At 40.1% G+C, this 24,577-nt stretch overlaps 1 protein-coding gene across 3 annotated transcripts in view; it reads right to left on the reverse strand.

Moving 5' to 3' along the window:
• Nucleotides 1–2,240: 2,240 nt before the first annotated feature.
• Nucleotides 2,241–24,577, reverse strand: part of LOC114552224 (chloride channel protein 2) — a 160,366-nt gene continuing 138,029 nt past the window's right edge. For all 3 annotated transcript variants that reach the window (XM_028572872.1, XM_028572871.1, XM_028572870.1), the window contains 4 exons: nucleotides 16,971–17,009; nucleotides 14,627–14,731; nucleotides 7,020–7,106; nucleotides 2,241–2,442 (listed from right to left, as the gene is read on the reverse strand). In XM_028572872.1, coding sequence (XP_028428673.1) covers nucleotides 2,248–2,442; nucleotides 7,020–7,106; nucleotides 14,627–14,731; nucleotides 16,971–17,009 — 426 coding nt within the window. In that variant the 3' untranslated portion in view covers nucleotides 2,241–2,247. The remainder of the gene's footprint in view (nucleotides 2,443–7,019; nucleotides 7,107–14,626; nucleotides 14,732–16,970; nucleotides 17,010–24,577) is intronic.

Raw genomic sequence — 24,577 nt, forward strand, 5'->3', positions numbered from 1 at the left:
TAAAGACACATAACATACAGGCACAAGATGGCAAACATACCAAGACACAACATAATTCACTAGTCCCATATTCATTTCTATCAAGCTTTTGTTTTTGGTACATTTGAGTTCTAAAACAAATCTCACATGCGCTCTGTCATGCCAAGCCGTGCTGTTTTACTGTGTGTATTTTACTTTACTCAGTGGCGCGCATTAAGACAAGACACCACCAAAAATAAAATCCATCTAATGCGTCAAATGCTAAAAACCACAATGAAGTTGGGTATGAGGCATCCAAACAGTAGAGCAGATTCTGTAGTTAGTAGTGGATATCCTTGCCTAGTCCAAAAAAATACATTAAAGATAAAAACTAAACAAAAGGAGTGTGTCTTAAAGGACGTATCTGGGGTCAGTAGTGGAAAAGATGAAGGGGTGGAGGAAAAGCAAAAAACAAATCAATGTTTTTCTGTCAAGGAGCAGAGAGTGCACTGACAAGCCTCAAGCATTATGGTAGACATGAATTATTAAATACACTGTACTTATACATTATCTGTCATGTCAGACTGCTTGCTGAATCAGAAACCATGCTGCCATTAATCATTCATGGCTCCAGTTCCAGATTCAATCAGTCAACTACGTTGGGCTAGTAGCTGGAGCGATAATTTTGTCATGATTTGGACTTATAGTGGTAAACGAGGTACATTTTAAATGGTTAAACCACTCACTACTGGTCAGTTATGGATTTCCTTTAGTGATTTTAATCTCACTGGATCATGCTTCACTTCACTTAAGCTATTTTTCTGCATTAATCAAGCTGATTCTGCTCACATATTGCCATCTGCTGCTGTATATGTTGAGAGCAGTGTCTGTCTGAGACCTGTACCATTACATCATATAGCTGGTGGGGGGGCGTCTGTGTCTCTGATAGTAATGGAGGTTAGCTAACATGACAATCAAAGGCAGATTGATGAGAGGGCCCAGAGCAGCTGGTTAGGTAATGATGTCTTCATTCTTTCAGCCATCCATTTGCTCCCTGTTCTTCCTCCCTCCCTCGCTTCCTGCCCTATCCATCCGCCCAACCTTCTCTGGAACGGTTATTAAGAGCTAGATTTAGATAAGCAGAAAACTACGTCTCTCGGAGTGCATCACCACAATCTTTTTTGTGCGTTTCTATGTGTCTTTGTAATGTAAGGCCGTAGCTACAGTATGAAAGGAGTGTACATTATGAAATGGGCTACAGGTGCTTCCGCCACTGCCAACAGGCATGTCTGCTTGCATAGACTGTACTCTCAACCTGACCATTAAGACTTGCAGTGAAGAGATGAAAAGAAAAAGGAAAAGAGGTAAAATGGAAACAAGAAGAAACAGCAGACTAAAACACCAGTCCCCTTATTCCAGTGCTTGTCAATGGGACAAACTGTCGAGTAATTTACAAAAAATTGTTCCATGGCAAATTCCAGTTAAACCCAGACCACCTGATCAGTCAGAAATTATATTAATCAAGCTGGAAAACAAAGAATAAATGTGTTCTAAAGGCAATAAATTTTTTTATAAGAAATAGTCGTTTGCTACCTCCCTCTTCATGCACACTCACATTTTCTTATATTCATACACTCACACTTGAAGTACACAACACACACACACACACACACACACACACACACACACACACACACATTATTCTTCCTTGTCATCATTGCTGAATTTCTCTACTCAAGTGGAAGACTTGTTCAAAAGAAAACTTTTGCAGGTCCAAACTTTGAACTCAACTCTAAAGATACACAAGCTAAACAAAGTCTGCTAAAAGAAATCCCTTTTTAAAGATCTCAACTTATTCCCAGTACCTTGTTGGAATCAACCAACATGAGTCCCCCAACCCCTATCCACATTCGCTCTGCTGTGGGTTCCCAAAGGTAAATGGAAAGACTGGCACAGGTTGAGTTGATTTCCTCTCTCCTGTGGAGTGTCTGGCTTTGTCAGTGCATGACTCCTGGAGTGAGCACTGGTGAGTCCATGAAGCAAAGTGGATGGTGGAGAGAAAGAGTAGATGAGGAGAGAAATGAGGAGTTATGAAGAGGCTAGCAGTAAGACTCTTTCCATAATTAAATATTGATCCTAAACCCTGAGGATTTTTGCATTTTTGTGGCTTTGTGAGATTAAAGATCTCAATGCCTCCTCCTCCTCTACCTGCTCTTCGTCTTCCTCCTCCTCCTCCTCCTCCTCCTCCTCCTCCTCCTCCTCCTCCTCCTCCTCCTCCTCTACTTTCCCTCACTGGGATTTCTCATCGGATTCAGAGGGGGTGTGCTCGCGGGGCAGCGGCATGCTCTTGTGGCGATCCCACAGCTTGTGGAGCTCGGTGGCTTCATTCTCGCTGCTGCTAGTACCACTGTCCCGGAAGCTGGCCAGAGGAGGACGCACCTTCGCACCCTTCACTGTCACAGAGCCCTCAATGGCCTTGCGAAGCTGGATGGACAAAGACAAGACAGTTACTGAGGAAGGCATAAAGAGTTCAAGTCTATGCACTATACGTACAACTGCCAATTTTATCTGGTACATGGTTCTATTTAATCCCTGCTGACCGCCAGAGGAGGTGCTTAAAGCACTAAATATTCCCTTTGTGCATGTGCAGTTTGAGTATATACCAACAATGTCACTTGTGACCCCTGGATGACCTGGGAGAGACTATATCTTCTGATGTCATGAGGGGATCTGTTCCTTTTTTCTTCTCGCGTGCAGTTGCATATACTTAACATTGGCTAAAGTCTTGAATTTAAACGTTTTCTACATTGCCGTTGCTGGAGTCCTTGTGACAGTGTTGGTCAGAGCAGCAAAAATTTGTTCGTCCTCCAAGGGCTGTGACGGCTTACCCGTAGGGTGTTTACTTTCTGGGTGAAAGGTATGTGATTTACATTGTAAGTGTCAGCCAAAGCTAACTTGTTACAGCGTTTACAACCCTTGACGTGAAGGCAGTGCCTGCATTTCCCTCTCAATATTGAGTGTTTTCATTTCCTACTCTTGGTATTAAGTTTTGTTTTTTCTTTACTTTACATTAAGTTAGTAGCCGTGCTTGTTAGTGGTCACTACTTATTTTCGTTTTCACAGCGTCCCATTTGTGCAACCTCTGTTGGGTTAAATGGTGTACGTGCCCTCTTCCCTGAGCTCACAGTGCTGAGTTTAGTTGGCAGCAGGCTGACTAGCTGTTCTTTTCTTGCCAATGCTACCCTTTGCTGTTGTACGCCCCCTTCCCTCAGCTTAAGGTACTATAGCTAGAATAGTTGGCGATCATATTCGCTGGTGCCTTATTAATATCTGGTCACTCACACCTCTGCTGTACAGGCTGTCGTTTGCACCCCCTCCCTTCAGCTTACGTTCATACATTGTCTAAATGGACGATCCACATTTCTGTGCGGGCTGTGGTGTTCCCCTTCCGGCCGACAATGGCCATGAACTCTGCCTGATGTAACTCGGGCCCTATCACCTGAGGCAGGGGCATTCTGACAGCCTGTGTATGAACTGCAGCTACATGCCTCGGGCATTGAGGGCTGCTAGATTGCCGCAGGCTGGGTCCTTGGTTCGATTACCCTTCATCAGACAATAATGTCCTTCCTGGTGCAGACTCTGTGGCAGGTATGGCTCGCACAGTCACCTCTGATGGAGGCGTGTAGGAGGACCCTGCGTAGCATCCCAGTAGAACCAGGGGAGCTGATCGGTTGCGCTGGAGCATATCATTCGAGCTCGGGAGACTAGGCATCGTTTTTTTACCGTTCCACATGCTAACTACAGATGTGCTGCACACTGTTGCTCGGGGGAGTGGTTTACGTCCATAGACCTGAAGGATACCAACTTTCATGTCATGTGCCCATTGTACATCAGCACAGCCAGTTTCTGCATTTTGCCTATCGAGGCCGACACTGGCAGTTCAGGGTGCTCCCATTTGGGCTCTCCCTATCTCTGAGGGTGTTCACCAGGTGCATGGAAGCAGCCCTTACACCTTTGCAGTCTTGGGGCATGAAGATCCTGCTGTACCTGGACAACTAGCCTGTTATGCGCACCATCCCGTGGCCAGGTGATCCAGGACACATCTCGTCTTCTCTCCCACGTGGCTGAGCTGGGCCTAAAGGTAAATCTAGAAAAGAAGTTACTTGAACCCCTCTCAGACCACAACCTTTATTGGTGTAGCCTTAGACACGACAATCATGATGGCCTGGCCTGCCCATCCGCTCCCTGTGTGGACGACAGTGTCCGCTTCCTTGCTCCCTTTTGAGTGGGCAGGTTGTTGCCCTATGTTGCATTCCTGCATCTCTTGGGCAAGCTGATATCAGTATCGACAGTTTCACAGCAGTGCCTCCTTGCTCTGGCACCATGGAGGTGCAGGGATTACCTATCCAGGGGCATCCCTATGGGTTTCATCCTGTCCAGACAGGAGATTGTTGCCACATATGCCTGCCTCTCAGGGTGTGGTGCAGTGTGGCACGGCAGGACAGTTCAGGGACATTGGCCTGTGCAAGACATGGTGGCACCAAGTCTGCACGACTGCTGCAGGTGTCCTGCAACCTCCTGACGTGGGCATCCCCTTGTCAGACCAGCCTACGGAATGTATCTAACGGGAGACCGGAACCAGGTAGAAGATGTTGGCCATTACCTCTGCAAAACATGTCAGTGAGCTACACGCCCTGTCATTAAGTGCCTCATGTCTGAGGTGGAACCCAGACGGCTCAGGTGTCACGTTGTGGCAGAATCCTGCTTTCCTGCCAAGTGCTGTCACATTCACACTTCAACCAACCTCAAAGGGAGGGGACAAGCCTCAAGCAGGGGACAAGCCGGAAATGTTGTTCCTAGTACGGGCCCTGAGAACCTACGTTGCTGCTACCACGGGCATTTAGCAGTCAGAACAGTTGTTCCTCTGCTATGGTGGCCCAAATAAAGGTTGCACTCTTTCCAAACAGCGCCTCTCCCACTGGATTGTGGATATCATTAGCTATGCATATGGGATCAGATACCATCCCCTGCCATCCGGCGTGACGTGCCACTCTACTAGGAGCGTTTCCACATCATGGGCTGCCCTGAGAGGTGTACCTCTGGAGGACATATGTGCTGCTGCATCATGGGCATCGCCGGGCAGATTCTCCAGGTTCTATAGGGTCAGTGTTGCCTTTCCCCATCCACTGTGGGTGGTCCTACATCCAGGGTCCCTTGATTCTCCTCAGTGAGGTGGGTATTCAGGATTCCTCGTGACTCTGCTGGTACACGTTATTCAGTGCTTTAAGCACTGCCTCTGGTGATCAGCAGAGATGAAATAGTTACAAAAGTAACTACGGTTCTATGAATCCCGAATGACCACCAGAGTGCGGAATTATCGTGATATTGCGAGAAGATTCTGTAGGAACAGATCCACTGATGACACCAGAAGATATAGTCTCTCCAGGGTCATCTAGGGGTCACAAGTGACATTGTTGGTATACATACTCAAACTGCACATGAGCAAAGGGAACATTCAGTGCTCTGGCAGTCATTCGGGACCATAGAACTGTAGTTACATTAGTAACTTTCGTTTTATTCTCAGTGCCTTATTATGCTGTGCTGCATACAGTTTTGGCAGGGAAGGCCCCAGTGGAAATAGAACTACTAACCCTGACACTGTGCTGGCTTGCTCTACAGTGAAAGATCAGTAGTTTACAATATGATGCACAGTCACACAAAACATTTTCTATTTTGCACAGGAAGCTCTTTTTCAAAATGTGAAAAATGGAGAAAAAGATCATGGGCAGAGGGTAATGTGCACTGAAAAGTGAGGTCAGTGTGACTTTGACCTATGCTGCTTTTTTCTGAAACATCTCACAGACTAAGAGCAGAGGAGAAGGAAGAAGAAGAAATTACTGCACATTTATTAAACTCTGCAGCTCCCCTTGCCACCTACACATGGCAGAAGTGAAAGTAGATCAAAAAATGTCAACTCATAGGGTGAGACCTGCTGCTGCTACTGTACATACTGCAGGCTGATTTTGAGAAATGTTAATACAAATAGAAAAATGAGTCCCATTTAGTCGGACTCCCTGGTATTTCCCTGAGTCTTTAGAGAAGAAACTCACAAGTAAAAACAGAATCTTCTCGCATTATTTGTTTTTTCCTTTTAAATTTTGGATATAGGATCTACAGACCAAAATAAATGGTGACACTTTATTCTTATGTTTGATCATTCAAAATACCTTCTTGGAAGTTTCCAGATCCAATTCATTCTAGTCAACATATTGAATCTGTGAGAAAGTTTGCTGTGATTCTCTACAGTCTCTTTCATCCCATCTCTCGCTTTTTTTATAGAGTTTATAACTGAGTTCTGCATGCTGTAGGATGGAAATAATGGACGATAATTACAGACACAAAGAAAACATCCATGTGATTCTTCTCTTCCACATGGACTAGCAAGGCTCTGATATAACAGCGTGTCTGTGTGACAGGCAGACTGGGAGAGGCTGGGCTTTATCTGTTTTTGTCGGCTGGTGGAACGCAGAACAAAAAAGCCTAAATGTCAGGGACAGACAAGCAGCACTGCACTTAGCAGCAATCCTCTCACCATTTCCTGGCCAATTCACAAAGAGCGAGGGGTTTTCAGTTGTTTGTGAGGCAGGAGATATAGACAGAGGGAGGGGGACAGAGAACAGATAGAGAGACAATAGATAGAGGCAGCAATATTAAGTAGCCTTTTGTCTGTCACAGTACAGGAGGAATCCTTAATGTTAACTAAAATATGTGTGTGTGTGTGTGGGTGTGTGACTACTGATGATAATGACAGTGATTTTACAATCATGAAAGCAGTGAATATGCTGCCTGTGTAAATGATGACAGTCACAACTTTTTACACAATATGAGACTAGGTGTCGAAGGGTTATCATAATGGATCGATGGATTGTGAGGTTAGATTCAAGAGGTATGAAACCAACCAACACAGAATTCAGTCATGCAATATGCACAATAATTATGTAAAACCACCAAATCCACCAAAAAGTCAAACACCCCAAAATGACCTGTGACAACTTTCTTACCTCTTTAAGGGAAACCACCCCGATGAGGCGTCCAATGCTGGTGACAAAGGCATGGTCAAGGCCCAGCAGGGAGAAAATGGTGTGGGTCTGCAGGAAAACAGCAGAGGTGGTTGGGAACAATCAGTGAAAGGTTAAAAACAGTACAAACCACAGACAACACTGTGCTGGGTTCCTACTTAATTATAAATAGAAAATGATGCTCAATTAGGGAAATGCACCACTGACTTCAATTATCCAACACTGACAAGTCAATTCACAATAGATTAATTTAGCTAAATCGGATACAATCACTTTGGAAAATGTGACACAGGGACAATCAAAGTGTTCGTGTTGCTTATTTTAAAACAGAAAACATAAACTACCATTGAACTGTTGAATACCTGCATATACTGATTTTAGTTTATACTGGAGTTGAAACATACTGTATTTTAACTCTAATAATAATATTTCAGGAAAATTTGGTGGATATTGTGATAATACCAATTACATGGATAATAATGTCCACAATAAGCCAGTATATCTCCCACTTCATGATGCCAACATTTTTAAATAAAAAAGTATCACTTTAATGAGGGATGTGTATGGCAGACTTGAGTCTCTACTAACAATGTTCAGTCGGAATCAGAGCTAACAGCCCCCGGACATATAGTTAACGTTAGCCCCGAGCCAGGTAGCAGCCAGCCATTATAATTACAGCAATCCGAACCTGGCCAGCAGGAGAATTCCGGTCGATTTCAACGCGTAGCTATGTTGTTTGTTATCACGTAGTGCTGTCAGTAGTGGTAAGACGGCAGGACGAGTGCTTAGGGACCGTCTACAAAGTACAACACCAAAAAGCGATACAAAAATATTTTCAAAAATAGGCATTTGCTTATTTTTTAAAAGTACGTGCTGTAGTACAACTAGCAGGAGACAAGTTATAATTGAGGTATATTTGGAGACACTACCTTATTAAATCATTAAATTAATAAATATTGTTGTTGTATCTCTTTTCAGTGTTGTACTTTGTAGAGAGTACCTAAGCACTCGTCTTACTGCAGTCTCAACACCGGAACTAAACAGAGATATGAATTAGCACAACCTTTATGCATTTCTTTCACATCTACTGCAGCCATATTCACTGTGTTCACTCGGAAGGATCAGTTCACATTAGGGGTGCGATTCAAGCTCTACTGATTCAAAATCGATTCATCGAATTCAAAAAATCGATTCTTGACATACTGTGAATCGTTTTTTTTGTTTTGTTTTTTAATCGAGAATCGTTTTTGAATCAAAAATCATTTTTGAATCGAATCTTGAGCCTGAAAATCGATATTGAATCAAATCGTGACATTTTCTAAATCATGCACCCCTAGTTCACATGGCAAGGCACTTGTAATGACATCTCGAACATGTTAAGAGGCTAAAAGCTTTTTATTATTTTCGTTTTTCTTGCTACTGACAGCACTATGTGACAACAAACAACATAGCTACGTGTTGAAATTGACCGGAATTCTCCTTTAACTCGAGTGCCGGGTCCTTACAATGCTAACAGCAGTTTAATGAACCCTCGGGAAAAAGACCATATCAGACCCAGGCACCAGAGTCAGAACAGCGGCCTTCCGTAATGATACGTCTCCGTTACACACTGGCACTTGAAATCAGCTCCGTAATATGCAATGTGCCCCCAGTGGACGTCGTACTACACCGTTGAAGGCGTCGGAAGCGAGTAGAAAAAAAATGGCGGCAAGACTAGAACGACTCTCAGAGTCCGGATGTCCAATTCTCTATGACCTCTCATCTGAGGGCTATAGAGATATAAACAGAAAGGCTGCTGCGTGGAGAAAAATTGCCCAGGAAGTTGATATGTCAGGTCGGTTTAATGGGCTATAGCGGTATAATGTCAATAGTTCAATGTCTGTTCTGGATTGTCGGATAGGAACCGTCGTACGAGTTCAACTTTAACGCATCCGGTGAAGGGGAGATAATTCAGGGCAGGTGGGAGATCTTCTGCTGCAAAACACCGGCCATCGGACGTCCTTGCCGGACCGGAGATTCCCCCAGCCATCTCCACCCACACCTGTCTTTCAGCATCGTTGAGTAACATTACAACAAACCCCTTTCACCCCGGTGTTTAAAACATCCAAAAGGTGACATTGACGAGTGAAATATATTGTGATATTGTCGTTTCAGCTACTAGCTAATGTTAGCTTGCTTGGTCACTAGGGGTGGGGGAAAAAAATCGATGCAGCATAGTATCGCGATATTTTTCGTGGCAATACTGTATCGATACACAGATGTCAAGTATCGATCTTTTATGATTTATGTGTTGGTCAGTCTGTCTGCTTGACAATCCCATTTTGCAGCAATAAAATTGAAGTGAGATGAAATAAAAATAAAAAATAAGACAGAGAAATGTATATTTTTAGATAAAACAGATGTCGACAAAATTTTCCTTTGGGGACATCATTTGAAATTGGGAAAAATTTTAAGTTGGAAAAAAGGTAATACGTTATTATTATTATATTGCAGAATATTGCAATATGCATTTTAATCGGCAGCAATAGTGTTTAACAATTAAAACTACAACTTCCATAATTCCATGCAACTTCACAACGTCATTAAAAGTGTGATTACCATACATTGAGAGACTCCCAGCGGCAGAAAATTACATATTGTACGTTTAATTTGTGAGCTCTAGAGGTGCTGGTAAATAGATATTGGGTAGCACTTTATAATAACTATCCATAATTCATCATTTATTAAGCATTAGTTAACTATTAGTTAATGGTTTGTTCATTATTACTTATTAATTGTTCATACATAGTTCATCATGAGTAAAGTATTTTGTTCACACAGTTATAAATGGTTTGTTCATAGTAAATAAGCCTATTAGTTAATGGTTTGTTCATCATTATTAATTAATTGTTCTTACATAATTCATCAGTAAAGCATTTGTTCACATAGTTATAAATGGTTTGTTCATAGTGAATAAGCCTATCTTGAAAAATATGTTTGTAAGAACATAATTATACTTAACAAATAATGAAACAACCATTTGTAAATGAAATAATTTTCCCATTATAAACCAGTTACTAACTATTGCTAAATGCTTTGTTCATCATTTGTAAAGCATTGCTCCTATGTTAATTCTCATGAATGAAGCATTTGTATACACACTCATAAATGGTTTGTTTATAGTAAATAAGGCTCTCGGAAGTTATGTTTATAAATAGAAGTTTGACACTTTCTAAGTATTGCAAAAACCATTAGTAAATTAAATAATTTTCCCTTTATAAACTATCTACAAACTAGTAGTAATTTATTTGTTTATCATTTGTAAAGCATAGTTCCTACATTCATTCTAATCAGTAAAGCATTTGTAAATGCAGTTAGTAAATGGTTGGTCCATAGTAAGTAAGCCCATGTAAAAGGTTTATCAGTATATTTTTTAATAATTCCTACATGATGCATTAACCATTTGTAAATTAAGTAATTTTACCATTATCAACTAGGTACTCAGGAACGTAAAAAGGTTGTTTAAAACTAGGAAGTTAATGATTAACAGACTATCTAGACCTACATTTGTTCATGTCTTAAATAAAATGTTATGATTTAGAAAAAGGCCTAAACTAAAAGGTGGGGTGTTAACACATCTGTTACAAATACTTACCAATAATGTAATCCATGATTAACTCATGAGTTACTACTGTAATAATACATCTTTAACAAGCACTTACCAACACATCAATCCATGATTAACTCATGAGTTACTACTGATTAGTTGACTAAATGATGTGAGCCCATGTTTCTGTGTATATTAATACACTTCTCAAACTTTATCCTGGTTTCCTAGTCTCTTTATTGATGTTCAATTCTCTGGCTCTTAACAATCTAGTTTTCTTCTGGTTTTGGTCCAAATTCACATTGATATCAACTACATAACACTACTACGAGCTATTTCATAAATGTACATTCTTACTACATCGTAATAAGGGTTACAAATATTTTTTTTACTTGTGTTTCTGTTGTATCTGCTAGCCTTTGCAACTCATTTATAAATGGTTTGTAAAGCATAGAAAGTACTCACTTTAGATGGGCTCACACAGTATACTTAACTAACCAGTAGTAACTCATGAGTTAATCATGGATTGATGTGTTGGTAAGTGCTTGTTAAAGATGTATTAACACTAACTATCCATAGGCATATTTCTGAAGGCATGTCCAAATAGAGCAATACATGTGTGTGTCCAGGTTCTGTTAGCCTTTGGAACTCATTTATAAATGGTTTGTAAAGCATAGAAAGTACTCACTTTAGATGGGCTCACACAGTATACTTAACTAACCAGTAGTAACTCATGAGTTAATCATGGATTACATTATTGGTAAGTATTTGTAACAGATGTGTTAACACCCAAGCTATTAGTTTAGGCCTTTTTCTAAATCATAACATTTTATTTAAGACATGAACAAATGTAGGTCTAGATAGTCTGTTAATCATTAACTTCCTAGTTATAAACAACCGTTTACGTTCCTGAGTACCTAGTTGATAATGGTAAAATTACTTAATTTACAAATGGTTAATGCATTATGTAGGAAATATTAAAAAATATACTGATAAACCTTAAAACCCTAAACAAAGCATTTAGCAATAGTTAGTAACTGGTTTATAATGGGAAAATTATTTCATTTCCAAATGGTTGTTTCATTATTTGTTAAGTATAAATCATGTAACATATTTTTCAAGATAAGCTTATTTACTATGAACAAACCATTTATAACTATGTGAATAAATGCTTTACTGATGATGAATTATGTAAGAACAATTAATTAATAATTATGAAAAAAACATTAACTAATAGGCTTATTAACTATGAACAAACCATTTATAATTGTGTGAACAAACACTTTACTCATGATGAACTATGTATGAACAATTAATAAGTAATAATGAACAAACCATTAACTAATAGTTAACTAATGCTTAATAAATGATGAATTATGGATAGTTATTATAAAGTGCTACCAGATATTGTTACCTTTGGGTAAAGCCAGGCTAGCTGTTTCCCCTTGTTTCCAGTCTTTGTGCTAAGCTAAGCTAACCAGCTGCAGCTTAATTTTTTTAATGTTTTATTGTTTTAAGGACCCCCTCGAAAATGAGATGATTCATTCCTACTAATAATAAATACTTCTAAATATCAAAGAAACTGATTTGTCCGTTACATAAGTGCTTGCACTCAAACACAGAACAACAACAGTAAACAGCTTGAGATAAATGGTAGCCAGATCAAGAGAGGCCGAGCAAGAGAGCAGGGCAAGATGTAGAGAGAACAAATTCACGTACACGCACGTACACGCACGTACACGCACGTACACACACACGTATACACACACGTATACACACACGTATACACACACACACACACACACACACACACACACACACACACACACACACACACACACACACACACACACACACACACACACACACACACACACACACACACACACACACACGCTGCATACAGCAGCAGCAATGGCGGCGGGCGGTGTTTAATATGCTGAAGGAGATTGTGCGTGGTATTGGCTTTTGGCAGTGTGCAGTGAAGGGAGGGGAGCGAGATGGATTGGTGCAGGATCCCTCTCTTAAATGTTTAAAGAGTATTCACACAGAGGGGGGGAGAGAGAGAGAGAGAGAGAGAGAGAGAGAGAAAAAAAAAAGGTAGCATTATAAATGGGGGACATTAGGCACTGCCACATCTGCTGGCAAGCCAGAAAGAGTTAGTGTGTGTGTTTATATGTGTGTGCTTGGTAGGAAGTGATTGTTTCAACATTGAAATGTAAGTGTGCTGGAGACATTGCCTCTTTCAGGGTGCTGCAGTAAGAAAACTAAATCAACACAAGCTCTCAAGAGCTACAGCTCCTTTCTGTATATTGCACTTTTACTCTCCTTCACTCAGTAGGGGAAAACTGGCTTAAGTGTGTGTGTGTGTGTGTGTTTGTGTGTGTGTGTGTGTGTTCTTTTGGGCTGCTTCAATCACACCACAGCATCACCAAGAGTATCCAGAGTATCTGAACTGGTGGCAGTTCAATTCTGTTGTGCTTCGGTTTGTGTTGGGGGATCAAGATAGTATCACACCAATACTTAATGTTTTTAGTGTAATAGGAACTTTATGGTGTCTCCCTACCTGTGTGTACCTGTATGTGATAAATTCTTGAAAACTGTATGTCAAAGGTCTAAAACATGTTGTCCATTTGTTTTAATTTGGGTTAGAGTTACAGAAGTTAGTGGTGGATTACAACATGGTCTCTACCACAGTCCATTTTATCTTTTTTTAAGTGTGTTAATTAGCTGTTTGACCACTGTATAAAAACATACCTTAATTGTTGACTTGATCTTTCAGGGCATAACCATGATCACTAAATCATATTTGAAGGACACTGTAGGTATCTACTTAGTGACAATCAGTAATTAGACATCTAAAACATAATGTATTTGTAATTGTTTTTTTTCCTTTGTTTGAAAAATTCTGTTAACCACTGCATTCTAATCAATTAAATTTGGGAGCACATATGCATATTCTGCACAGCACTTAGATTTTTACTCTACTGTTTTATTTGGGTTTTCTTTTATGGTTTGTATTATATTTCACTATTTTCAATGTGTTTTTCTAAAATCTTGTCTTAAAATCTTGTTTTTGTCTTTTAGCAGTTTTGAACAAGCTATACATGCTTTTATTTCTTCTCGTTTGGACTATTGTAATGCACTTTATATCGGTATAAATCAAAACGCACTCTCACGCTTACAGTTAGTCCAAAACTCAGCAGCCCGACTTTTAACAGGAACCAAAAAGCGTGCGCATATAACTCCAATTCTTGCCTCATTGCATTGGCTCCCTGTTAGTTTTAGGATTGATTTCAAGATGTTATTGTTTGTTTTTAGAGCTGTGAATGGATTGGCCCCAACATATATTGAGGACCTCATCCAAATTTATACGCCAGCGCGGACACTGAGATCAGAGGGCCAGCACCAGCTTGTGGTCCCTAAGTCACGACTTAAGACTCGGGGGGACAGGGCCTTTTCTGTGGTTGGACCTAAACTCTGGAATGCCCTGCCCCTCCATGTCCGAACTGCCCCTACAGTTGAGTGTTTTAAGGCACGTCTAAAGACACACTTTTATTCTTTGGCTTTTAACTCTGTGTGAGTTATGTGGTCCACTGTGGTGTTTATTCTTTCTTTTATTCTTTCTATGTTTTATATATATATATTTTTATGTTCTGAGTCTTCTGTGAAGCACTTTGGAAACTTTGTGTTTGTAAAATGTGCTATAGAAATGAAGTGGATTGGATTGGATTGGATTAATGCCTTATGTAAAGCACTCTCAATTGCCTTGTTGTTGAAACATCCTATACAAATAAACATACCTTTCCTAAATCTACCAATATGTGCTGCTGCACTTGTAGACACACCTAGTAGCGATGACAGCTTCAGTATGAGACACACACACACACACACACACACACACACACACACACACACACACACACACACACACACACACACACACACACACACGCACACACACACACACGCACACACACACACAGACAGGTTACAATCAGACCTTATGCAGCGATGTGCGCTCCACCAGCTGGAATGGGGCGGGGTCAATCTTGCAGTTGTTGAAATTGACCTGCTCATCAAGCTGCTTCTCCTCCCACTCTGTAATCTGCAAAACACACAGAGGAGGAGAGAGTTTAGGGATGAGAGATAAACATCACTGAGGAATAGCGGGAGGTAGATGACACTGACTTGACTTTAATCTTTAATAAAAGGTTGACCCCCAGTGTTACACCCTGTTGTTTTGGCAAATCAAACATTTGTTTGATTGTCTGACTATAAAACCTGGAGTGACAGCGTGCACAATAGATGCTGTTAAAAGAAGATGTATTTATGCCTGGTGTCAGTCCCTAATCAGAAGGCAAAGGCATCAAATAATCCCATACCACCTCCTGACAAATCACCTCCCTCTGATAGACAATCAGCGGACCGTGCACCGCACTGAATGACTCTATAAATCATATGAGGCCTACAACGATGGAGTGTGGGGAAGGTGAATGGGAACAAGGAAGAGAGACGTAGCGAGAAGCAATGACATGGCAGGTGTATGAGAGGTGAACAATGAGTGATACAGAGAGACAAAAAAGATGGGATGGAGGGAGACAGTGTGAGGAATGTGCTGCTGACAGAGAGGAAATGAGAGGTGCTGTTGATGGATGAATTATGAATGATGTCATATCCAAAAATATAAGACTCCAGCGTAATCGGCCCGTCTGGGGATATTGAGGAATCTGAAAAGTCAGGCCTGTCAAGGTGTGATGTCAGGAACTGCCAAACCAAGATTTGAGTTGGACAAATACAGGTTTTTGAAGACTGATTGACAAGAGTCAATCTATGTTTTTCTGATTGTCAACCAAACCAAAGCCTGATACATCTTATTCTCCTGTGCCATAGAACTCAGTATATAAAATGCATCAATGAGACACACAGTTGCACTGGCTGACCTGTTGCTTCATTTACCATGAACACACACTGTAGATTATTTTGACTAAATCCCATGTACACTGCCTACGGAAATATTCACTAGAGCACCAAATGTGGATTAATCTGCAGCTGAAAACAGACTCAAAAGGTGACTGAAAATGGTTTAAAGGTCCCATGACATGGGGCTATTTGGATGCTTTTATATAGACCTTAGTGGTCCCCTAATACTGTATCTGAAGTCTCCTTCCCGAAATTCAGACTTGGTGCAGAATTACAGCCACTAGAGCCAGTCCCACAATGAACTTTCCGTAGGATGTGCCATTTCTGTGTCTGTAACTATTGAGGAGGAGAGAGGGGGGGAAAGGTGGAGAGTGGGGTTGTGGCCTTGACCAACTGTCACTTTGCTTGTTTGAAAGCCAAGATGTCTCTCTCTCATGGGTGGGCCAAATTCTCTGGGTGGGCAAAAAGGGAAAGGGGAGGTAACCTTGTTCCTTATGACCTCATAAGGAGAAGATTCCAGATCGGCCCATCTGAGCTTTCATTTTCTCAAAGGCAGAGCAGGATACCCAGGGCTCGGTTTACACCTATCACCATTTCTAGCCACTGGGGGACTATAGGCAGGCTGGGGGAATGCATTAATGTTAAAACACCTCATAAAGTTACATTTTCATGCCATGGGAACTTTAAGGTACTCAGTTGAAACTAATGGATTTGAGGCTGAGTGCAACAAACAAGGTAGGGAAGTTCGAAAGCACAGCCAGATAGACTGACAATTTATTGGTTTTAGTCTTTTCATGGGATTTGAAGAAATTGTCAAAACAGGGGCTATGATATTGTAACTTTTAGTCCTAGCATGGATCAAGCTCGATCAAAACACTGGATCCTACACTTCCCATAATACAACTCAATAGTGCCCCTTGTTAGACTCTCCCTGCTGGTAAACACACACATTATAGAAAGTAAATTCACCCAGTTTGTAACGCAGGCTTTCTGTTCTAAATGTAGTCTCCAACCTTGATGATCTTTATGACATCATCAGGATTATGTCTTCTCCAGAACCAAAGAAGACATTATTATACTATTATAACTTCTAACAACTAAATGATCTTCTAAAACCGATGGAAGAACTAAACCCTTTAACTAAAGAAGGTATATGACATACTGTCTTTCAATGAAAAAATATAAATAATCACACAAATACATAAATGCAAACAAATTCATGTCAAGTTTTCCTCAATGTCACCACTTGTTGCAGTTCAGACGAACACTGGGCTGGTTTCTTTTTTTCAGAGCTATTTTAGTACTTTACAGTGTAAGGTTTAACTGTCAAAGAGCTGTTTTCTGATTGGCTGAGGGACTCTGATTAACTGCTGTACTCTAATTGGTTGTAAGGTGTGTACGTGTTGTGTGACCGGCTGTCTTACCTCTCTAATAGTCATGTCATCCTCCACATCTACGTCGTCCTGTAGACCAGAAGCGACAGGAGAGCGGTCAGTACAGAAAATAAAGATATTCAGTGTACACTCCAAACACAGTAATGTAAGTAATGAAGAAACCAAAAGTGTACAACACAAATACAGAAGCAGTGAAAGAATGGTAAACAAATAGTATCTTAACAATAGTGTCCAGTTGGTTATTATCTTCAACACTTATTTGTACTTCTCAACTGCGCAACAGTGTGCACAGAAGGTGAAATGAAATATGCAAAACACATAATCACCCATGCATCACATCATGAGTGTGATACAGCCACATTGTCGTGAGACAGATGGACAAAAATATGATGTGTGACTAAAGGAGCGACTACAGTACATTTAATGAGTGCGGGGGATGTGATGTATGAGATGTCAGAGCAGATGATCATTATAATGACGGATCTGTGGCGCACTCAAGAGCTTGCAGCTCATAACTGACAGGCTGCAGATGCTGTTTGAAAAGCTGGAGTCAAACTAGCAACCCTGTGCTTTGCAGAGGAGCACTGAAAATACCGCAGAAAGCTGGGTAATGGAAATAAACAACTGAGTGTGTATATGTGTGTGTGTGTGTCTGTGTGTGTGTGTGTGTGTGTGTGTGTGTGTGTGTGTGAGAGAGAGAGAAGAACGTTACCGCAGGGTGTATATGCAGCACTGTGTGTGTGTGATGGGCTGTGAAATATGAGTGTTTAGTCATGTGCTTGAGTACAGGTACTTTCTTTCTCAGGATTGAATGCAGGAGAACATGTATGTGTGTGTGTGTGTGTGTGTGTGTGTGTGTTGGAGAGAGAGAGAAAGGCAGAGTGAGTGAGACCCAGGGGCTGATGGGAGCCCTGAGCTCATTTATCCTCATCGCTGTGGTGGCCGACCTGTTGGTAACCCTAGCAACTGTTGCCGCTGGGTAGAAAGAGGTGCCCTACTGTAGCATTATGCAAGCACAGGCCAGACGTGCCTGACATTGATGACACACACACACACACACACACACACACACACACACACACACACACACACACACACACACACACACACACAGCACTTTATCTCTGCTGTCTCACTTATCATTCTGCTTGTCACAAGGGCACTCTGAATGTCGCCAAGACACACTGGTGTTCCAGGGGTAAAATGTAAACTAATGACAAATGCAAAGATCAAATCACTGTGTGTGTGTGTGTTTGGGTGTGTGTGAGTGTTTGCAGAAGAAGGTGTTTTTTTGAGATACAGAGAGAAAGAGAGAGAGGTTGGAATTTGCATGCAAAATAGGTGCTTTCAGAGCGATTAGCTGCTCTATTAAGAGAGCAAATCTCTGCTTCTGGATACATGAGTTAGGCAGTGTGTTGGCTTGTGTGTACGGGAAGTGGGAGAGTAAACTTTGTGAGTCCGCATACAGCTGCAAATCAGAGCAACCGTGTGGGCATATTCAAATGGAATTTGAATGACTGTCTGTGTGTGTGTGTGTGTGTGTGTGTGTGTGTGTGTGTGTAGATGCATGTCAGAGGCTCCAGCGTACTGACAATAGGCCGATAAAGCTGTATTGCTTGCTACACGGTTTCCGTGACAAAGATCAGAAGGGTCTGTTGCTCTTCCTTTCCCTCCATCCAGTGAGCCAATCACCCAATCAGTGGCAACATCCAAGATGAAGTCAGTGGGGAACACACACAATCTACCACCAAAGAATGCTGTATCACACACACACACACACACACACACACACACACACACACACACACACACACACGATTATGTCTTCTGCTAAAAAAAATTATAATGTAGAGAGTTTTATGATTGTGGAAATCTGGATAAAAAGGAGCCTCGCCTCGGGGATACTTTATTTTTTCAGCCCACAGTAGATAGAAAGTGTGGTGGTAAGGCTTTCTTTACACTTCCAATTTTCCTTAAGGTAAGGCTTAACATCTTTGTCTTCTAATCTAAATCCAAAAGCCCCTGCTTTAAAAGGGTCTGCTTAGAAAGTTTTGATTTTATGTAGCCAGGTTTTGAGGTACCATATCTGGAAATTCTGCTGACACCCTAATACAATGGAAGAGAGTAGAATTGTATCAACAAAGTAGGATTGCTTCTTGCACAGTATTCACAAGTGCTGACCAAAGAAGGACTCCTACATCAACAACAAAAAAAGTAGATTACGGAACTCTGAGAGGTTGGTGTCAATATTCTTCAAAACTCCTGTGTGTAACTAGGCGTTCTGCACGGGATCCATTATCTTTTCTGAATAGAACTGTATTTGTGATGCCCAAAGCATTTGAAAAACCTCAAAAGCAATGTCTTTTTCCAAAACCATGTCCTGGATACTCAGGATTTTCCACAGGCCTCATTGTTGACAATTTGTCTTTGAGACCATTTCTTTGGTAACAAGACTTATTATATGCTATATTTTGGCACAGTGGTGCTTTGAGCTAAATGCTGACATCAGAATGTTAACATCACAATGATAAGGCTAGCATGTCAAAGCAATAATCTTCATCCATCCAACAGTTTTCAAGATAAGGAAAAGCTATAGGTCATCATCATTAGGATACATTGTCTGGGAACCATGAGTATCTGTACAAACATGTGCCGATACATCAAGTGAACATTTTGAAATTCACCAAAGCCAATATTCTATTCTATTGTATCCTCTACGGACGGTGAATATCTGTGGCATTGCTAAAAAGTAGTAAAAGACATAATTTCTTTTTTCAAGACAAATGGCTTTCACATGTGATCCGCATTCAAACAAACTAATTAATCCGCACACATTTTAAAAATTGAGTTCTCAAATTACCTTGCATTTAACATTTTTATAAACAGGTCCAACCCTTCTAATGAATGATATTCATATCTATGACGGGCTCGACTCCTCTGCATCAATGGCTTTGAACTGCAACCAATGTATTAAGCTCTATGGAAAAGATACCCTCAATACATTCATCTACCCATGCCAACATCAGATGAAACACAGAGTGAAATACCAGGCAAGCAAGCATTTTATCATTACACTCTGTTTGCGCCTCTCCGGGGATGTCCATCAGTGCCCCGGTCCCAATTCAAACTTTGTGGACAAAAGTTTACAAATATACTCCCATGTAATAAGAATAAAAAGAACTGTGGTTGATTGAATACAGATATACTGAACGTGATGAAGGAGCGAAAAAGTATCAAAAGTTTACTATTCTATGCAATAGGGTTACCAGATAACTGAGAAAGGCTAAAGCAGTATTATCAATATTATTCATGAGGCCAGAGGTAACACCAAACAAATCTGGGAACATATTAAGAAGTTAGTTGGTGTAAATAATAGTGGATCATCAAAGCAACTACAGTTAAATCTGAATGGGAAAATAACTCTGGATCCACTGAAACCTTTAACAGATACTTTACAGACTCTGTAAACGAGATTACTCAAAGTTTCACTGAGTTAGATGAAAAAGTTCTAGTGGACTGTAAACTTCTAAGAAACATCTCTGAGCATGAGGTAGTAAGGATAATTAAAAGACTGAAGATTTCCAAAGCCAAAGATTGCTATTGCATGGATTCTATAATGCTCAAGTCTGGATGGAATCATATTTAAAGGAAATAACAATACTCCTAAATCTAGTGCCTATAAAACTTACGCTGGTGTTCCACAAGGTTATATACTTGGGCCACTGTTGTTCAGCCTTCATGTTAATGATCTGACTTTGGTTTGTCCTGATGTAGAAATACAGTTATATGCTAATGATGCAGTGATTTATGTGCACAGCTGCACAAAGCAGCAGGCTGCCTCTAAACGTACCAGTGCAATGAGCCATATTATAAGATGGCTTGACAAATCATGTCTTAAATACAATTTTAGTAAAACTGTTGGTATGTTCTTTTCAAAGCAACCATGTAGCACTTCTGACCTAGATGTATTGATATCAGGGCAAAACTTGCAAGTTGTGTGTAAAAACAAGTATCAGGGTGTCTGGATTGATTCAAACCTGTCCTTCAAATCTCATGTAAAAAGTATATACAAAAGCATTAGATTACATTTTAGTAACTTGAGATTTGTCAGACAATCACTCAGCTTTAAAACTGCTATTATGTATATGAATGCAATGATTATCTCACATTTTACTTATTGTTTGACTAGCTTTGCTCAGGCTAACAAATCCACAAGGAAACCATTTGAAACTATAAACATACTCTAAAAGTTCTTGATCAGAAACTCAACAGTTATCACAGCTGTTAAATTTTAAATAGACATACACTTTTAAGTTGGGAAAACCTAAGTAAATATAGTAACCTTTGTCTAGTTTATAAGATCTTACACAACACTGCTCCGCCACCACTGAAAACATATGTTGTTCAGAGAGCAGGATCTCAGGTTACCAGAGGCACCACAAGAGGGGACTGTAACATTCCCACTCAAAGAAGTGCTTTTGGTCAGTCAGCGTTATCTGTAACAGCATCTAAAGACTGGAATATGTTGCCAATACAGATAAGAGAAGTAAATACTTATCGTTCTTTTACTGGTCAGCTGAAGAACTGGCTTATTGATAACCACATATGTGCACATTAGATTGCTGAATGCCAGTTGACTTTTGCTGCCTGCCTGCAGATTTGTTTTGTCATATTGCTTGTTGTATGATGATGTGTTGTTTGTCACTTGTGCATTTTTTTATGTTGCCATTTTTAAACTAGCCAGGGAGAACAGATGAAAATTAGCCTGCTGAGCTAAATATGGCTCATTTACAGTTGCTTTGCTGTTGATTAATGAACATTTTCCCTGTTAAATAAATAACTAAATAAATGAAATTAAATTCCATTATTACTGTTCTTAAAGAGATATTTTGCTCATTTTAATACAGTTTTTTGTCATAGCTGTGTGGGCAGTGTGCGCAGATGAACGGTGTGGCTTCCCCTCCATGGTCACAACTCTGAGATCTGTGTCATTTTGTGTCTTCCGCCAGGTGTGAGCACACCTTGGCTGCTCCGAGCTCCGTGTACTGGCGCCACGAAGGGAAGCCACACACTGTTAATCTGCACACATTGCCCACACAAAGATGACACAGAGCAGGATGGAAGTCGGCAAAGTATCCCTTTAGATAACACAGATGATCTCAAACATAAATTAGTGATTCACTTTTATTGATCAGGCTCTGATGCTACAGTGTCTGTTGGATACAGCCTGTCTAGATATGTGTGAATTCTGAAGTTGACATAATTATCATTAGGACCCTAAACTCTGTCCTCTGAACAGCAGTTTCAATTGGTACAGTAATGACAAAAGACACTATTAAGTTTATCCCTCATGTGTATGCTTAATGCAGTGATGTCGGTTGTTTCTCTAACTGCTGCCTGCACCACACTGAATCGTGCATCAGGGAAACATTGCAACAATAATTACTTATCACTCATGTGCAGGCAATTAACTGCTGGTTTTCTTGCTGATGATGCTCCCTTTGCCTATTGCTTTCAAATTAAATTACTGCCTTATCTGTGTATCTGATTAGATTGCAGAGACTTTAACACAATTGTGAAATATCATTAATGACTTTGTGCAAACTACAGTGGTGCGACAATAATGATGTGCTGTGAACTGTGTCTTAACAGCTTTGGGAAAAGTTGTGAAAGGGTGGTTATTTAATCTTAATTATCGCACTGTGGTACTAACCACCCCTATTGTTTGGTAAACAAACCCGAGATTACTTGCTGCACCTTGGAAACATGAGAATATCTGAGTGAAAACCGCCCAAAGTTCTTTTTAATATTGTAAGTCCTTGCATTGATACTTTAAACAATGCAATGAATTCTTCAACCTGAAAGATTCTGATAACAAGCAACAAATCAATTCACAAAACAAATTACAGTCAGTATGTCACACTCATCTTCTCCAGATAAGTTCACTCACTGTCCCTCTTCTGTGTTGTCTAAAATGATTCAGGAAATGAAAACTCCATCCTGTCCCCTGAATATTCTACATATCAGATAACTGAAGGACAATTTTAATGGAGTCAGTGTCTTTGTTCTACAACTTAGAAATTGCTTTCATTGAACCTAATCTGAAAGTGCTAGCACTACTTGACCCTATTGATTTTAATAATTAATTCTATCAAAATCCCCCTTTCTTGCTATATGGTTCTTGAACAAGTGTCCTATACGGTAAACTCTTCTATTTTATGAATGAGGACTGTTTGAGTCAGAAATCATTACAACACTGAGACCTTAAATTTTCTGTTACTTTATTAGCCAATTGTTTACCTCGTCATTACTAAATCTTGGGATGACTTTCAAAGTTGGAAGTATTCATGTAATTCAGATTCAGGGTGAAACATCCAATTATGCTAACCTAATTTAATAATTTAGTCTGAAGTTATTAGCATTAAGTTTTGTAATTTAAATGTATATTATTATTATTATTATTGTATATTTTTTGTGAAAGGTTATTTTAAATCTCAGTTGTTTACTTACTTTACAGAAATATCCCATTAACTCCTCACTTTAAATGGGTTTAGCAAGCTAATGCTAGTTTTAGCCGTTGATTCAGTTTACACCTGGCAAATGCTAGGTGTGAAAATTTAGTAACAACTTATTGTAGTAACTGATTTATGTGGTGCAATCTGTTTCAATTTAGTGATGAAGTGTGAATCTAAATTTAGTAAATAATGATGCTACCAATAGGCTCATTTCAAACTTGTGAAAAGCTGGTGCAAATCCAAAACATCATCCATTTCCTCAATTTTTATGCTGATGCCACTAAGATACAGTAACAGTCACAAGTTTGGACACACTTTCATTTTAGCTGTGTTCTGAACAATTGAAAGAAAGACATTGTACTTTCGTCTAAACTGCACATTAGCCATTTATAATAGAATGTCCCTAAATTGTATGCAGCTGGATGCCAACAACAGTGAAACAGACTAGGCTCCAGATGTCATAGGGACTTAGCTCATTATCTCCCTGCATCACTTATGACTGTGAATTCTGCGGTTATTTTTCATATTAAAGCTGGATAAACACGTCAAAACAGTTGATAAAAGATTGACAAGGTCAAATAATTCCTTTTAAGTCATTCATTCTTTCCTTTACATCAATCTTCTTTCTTCTTTACAAAAAGCAGTCACCAAAGATCTAACAGGCTCTAAGATCTGCTTTTCTCTCCCTAAATTCTATAATATTCTTTGATTGCTGTCAAAGGTGGAAAACTAACAATATGCATATCTAGTACACAAACCACCTCCTTCATCTGTTTTTGTCCCTGGGCCTTGTTTTCCCTTGCTCTCCACAGTAGGTGATAGAGTACGAACAGCCAAATAGAATTTAGGCACACACACACACACACACACACACACACACACACACACACACACACACACACACACACACACACACACACACACACACACACACACACACACACACACACACACACACACACACACACACACACACACAAACAATTGTTAAAGAGACAGAGTACAAATACTGTATCCCTGTCAATTTTTCCATGTCAAGAAAGAAAGCATGCGCTTTTGCCCAACAATCTTGAGAAACAAAATATTAAAAAAATAACTAAAAGAAATAAAGAGGGAGAGATG

This window comes from Perca flavescens, chromosome 3 (assembly GCF_004354835.1).
Source record: "Perca flavescens isolate YP-PL-M2 chromosome 3, PFLA_1.0, whole genome shotgun sequence".
NCBI lineage: Eukaryota > Metazoa > Chordata > Actinopteri > Perciformes > Percidae > Perca > Perca flavescens.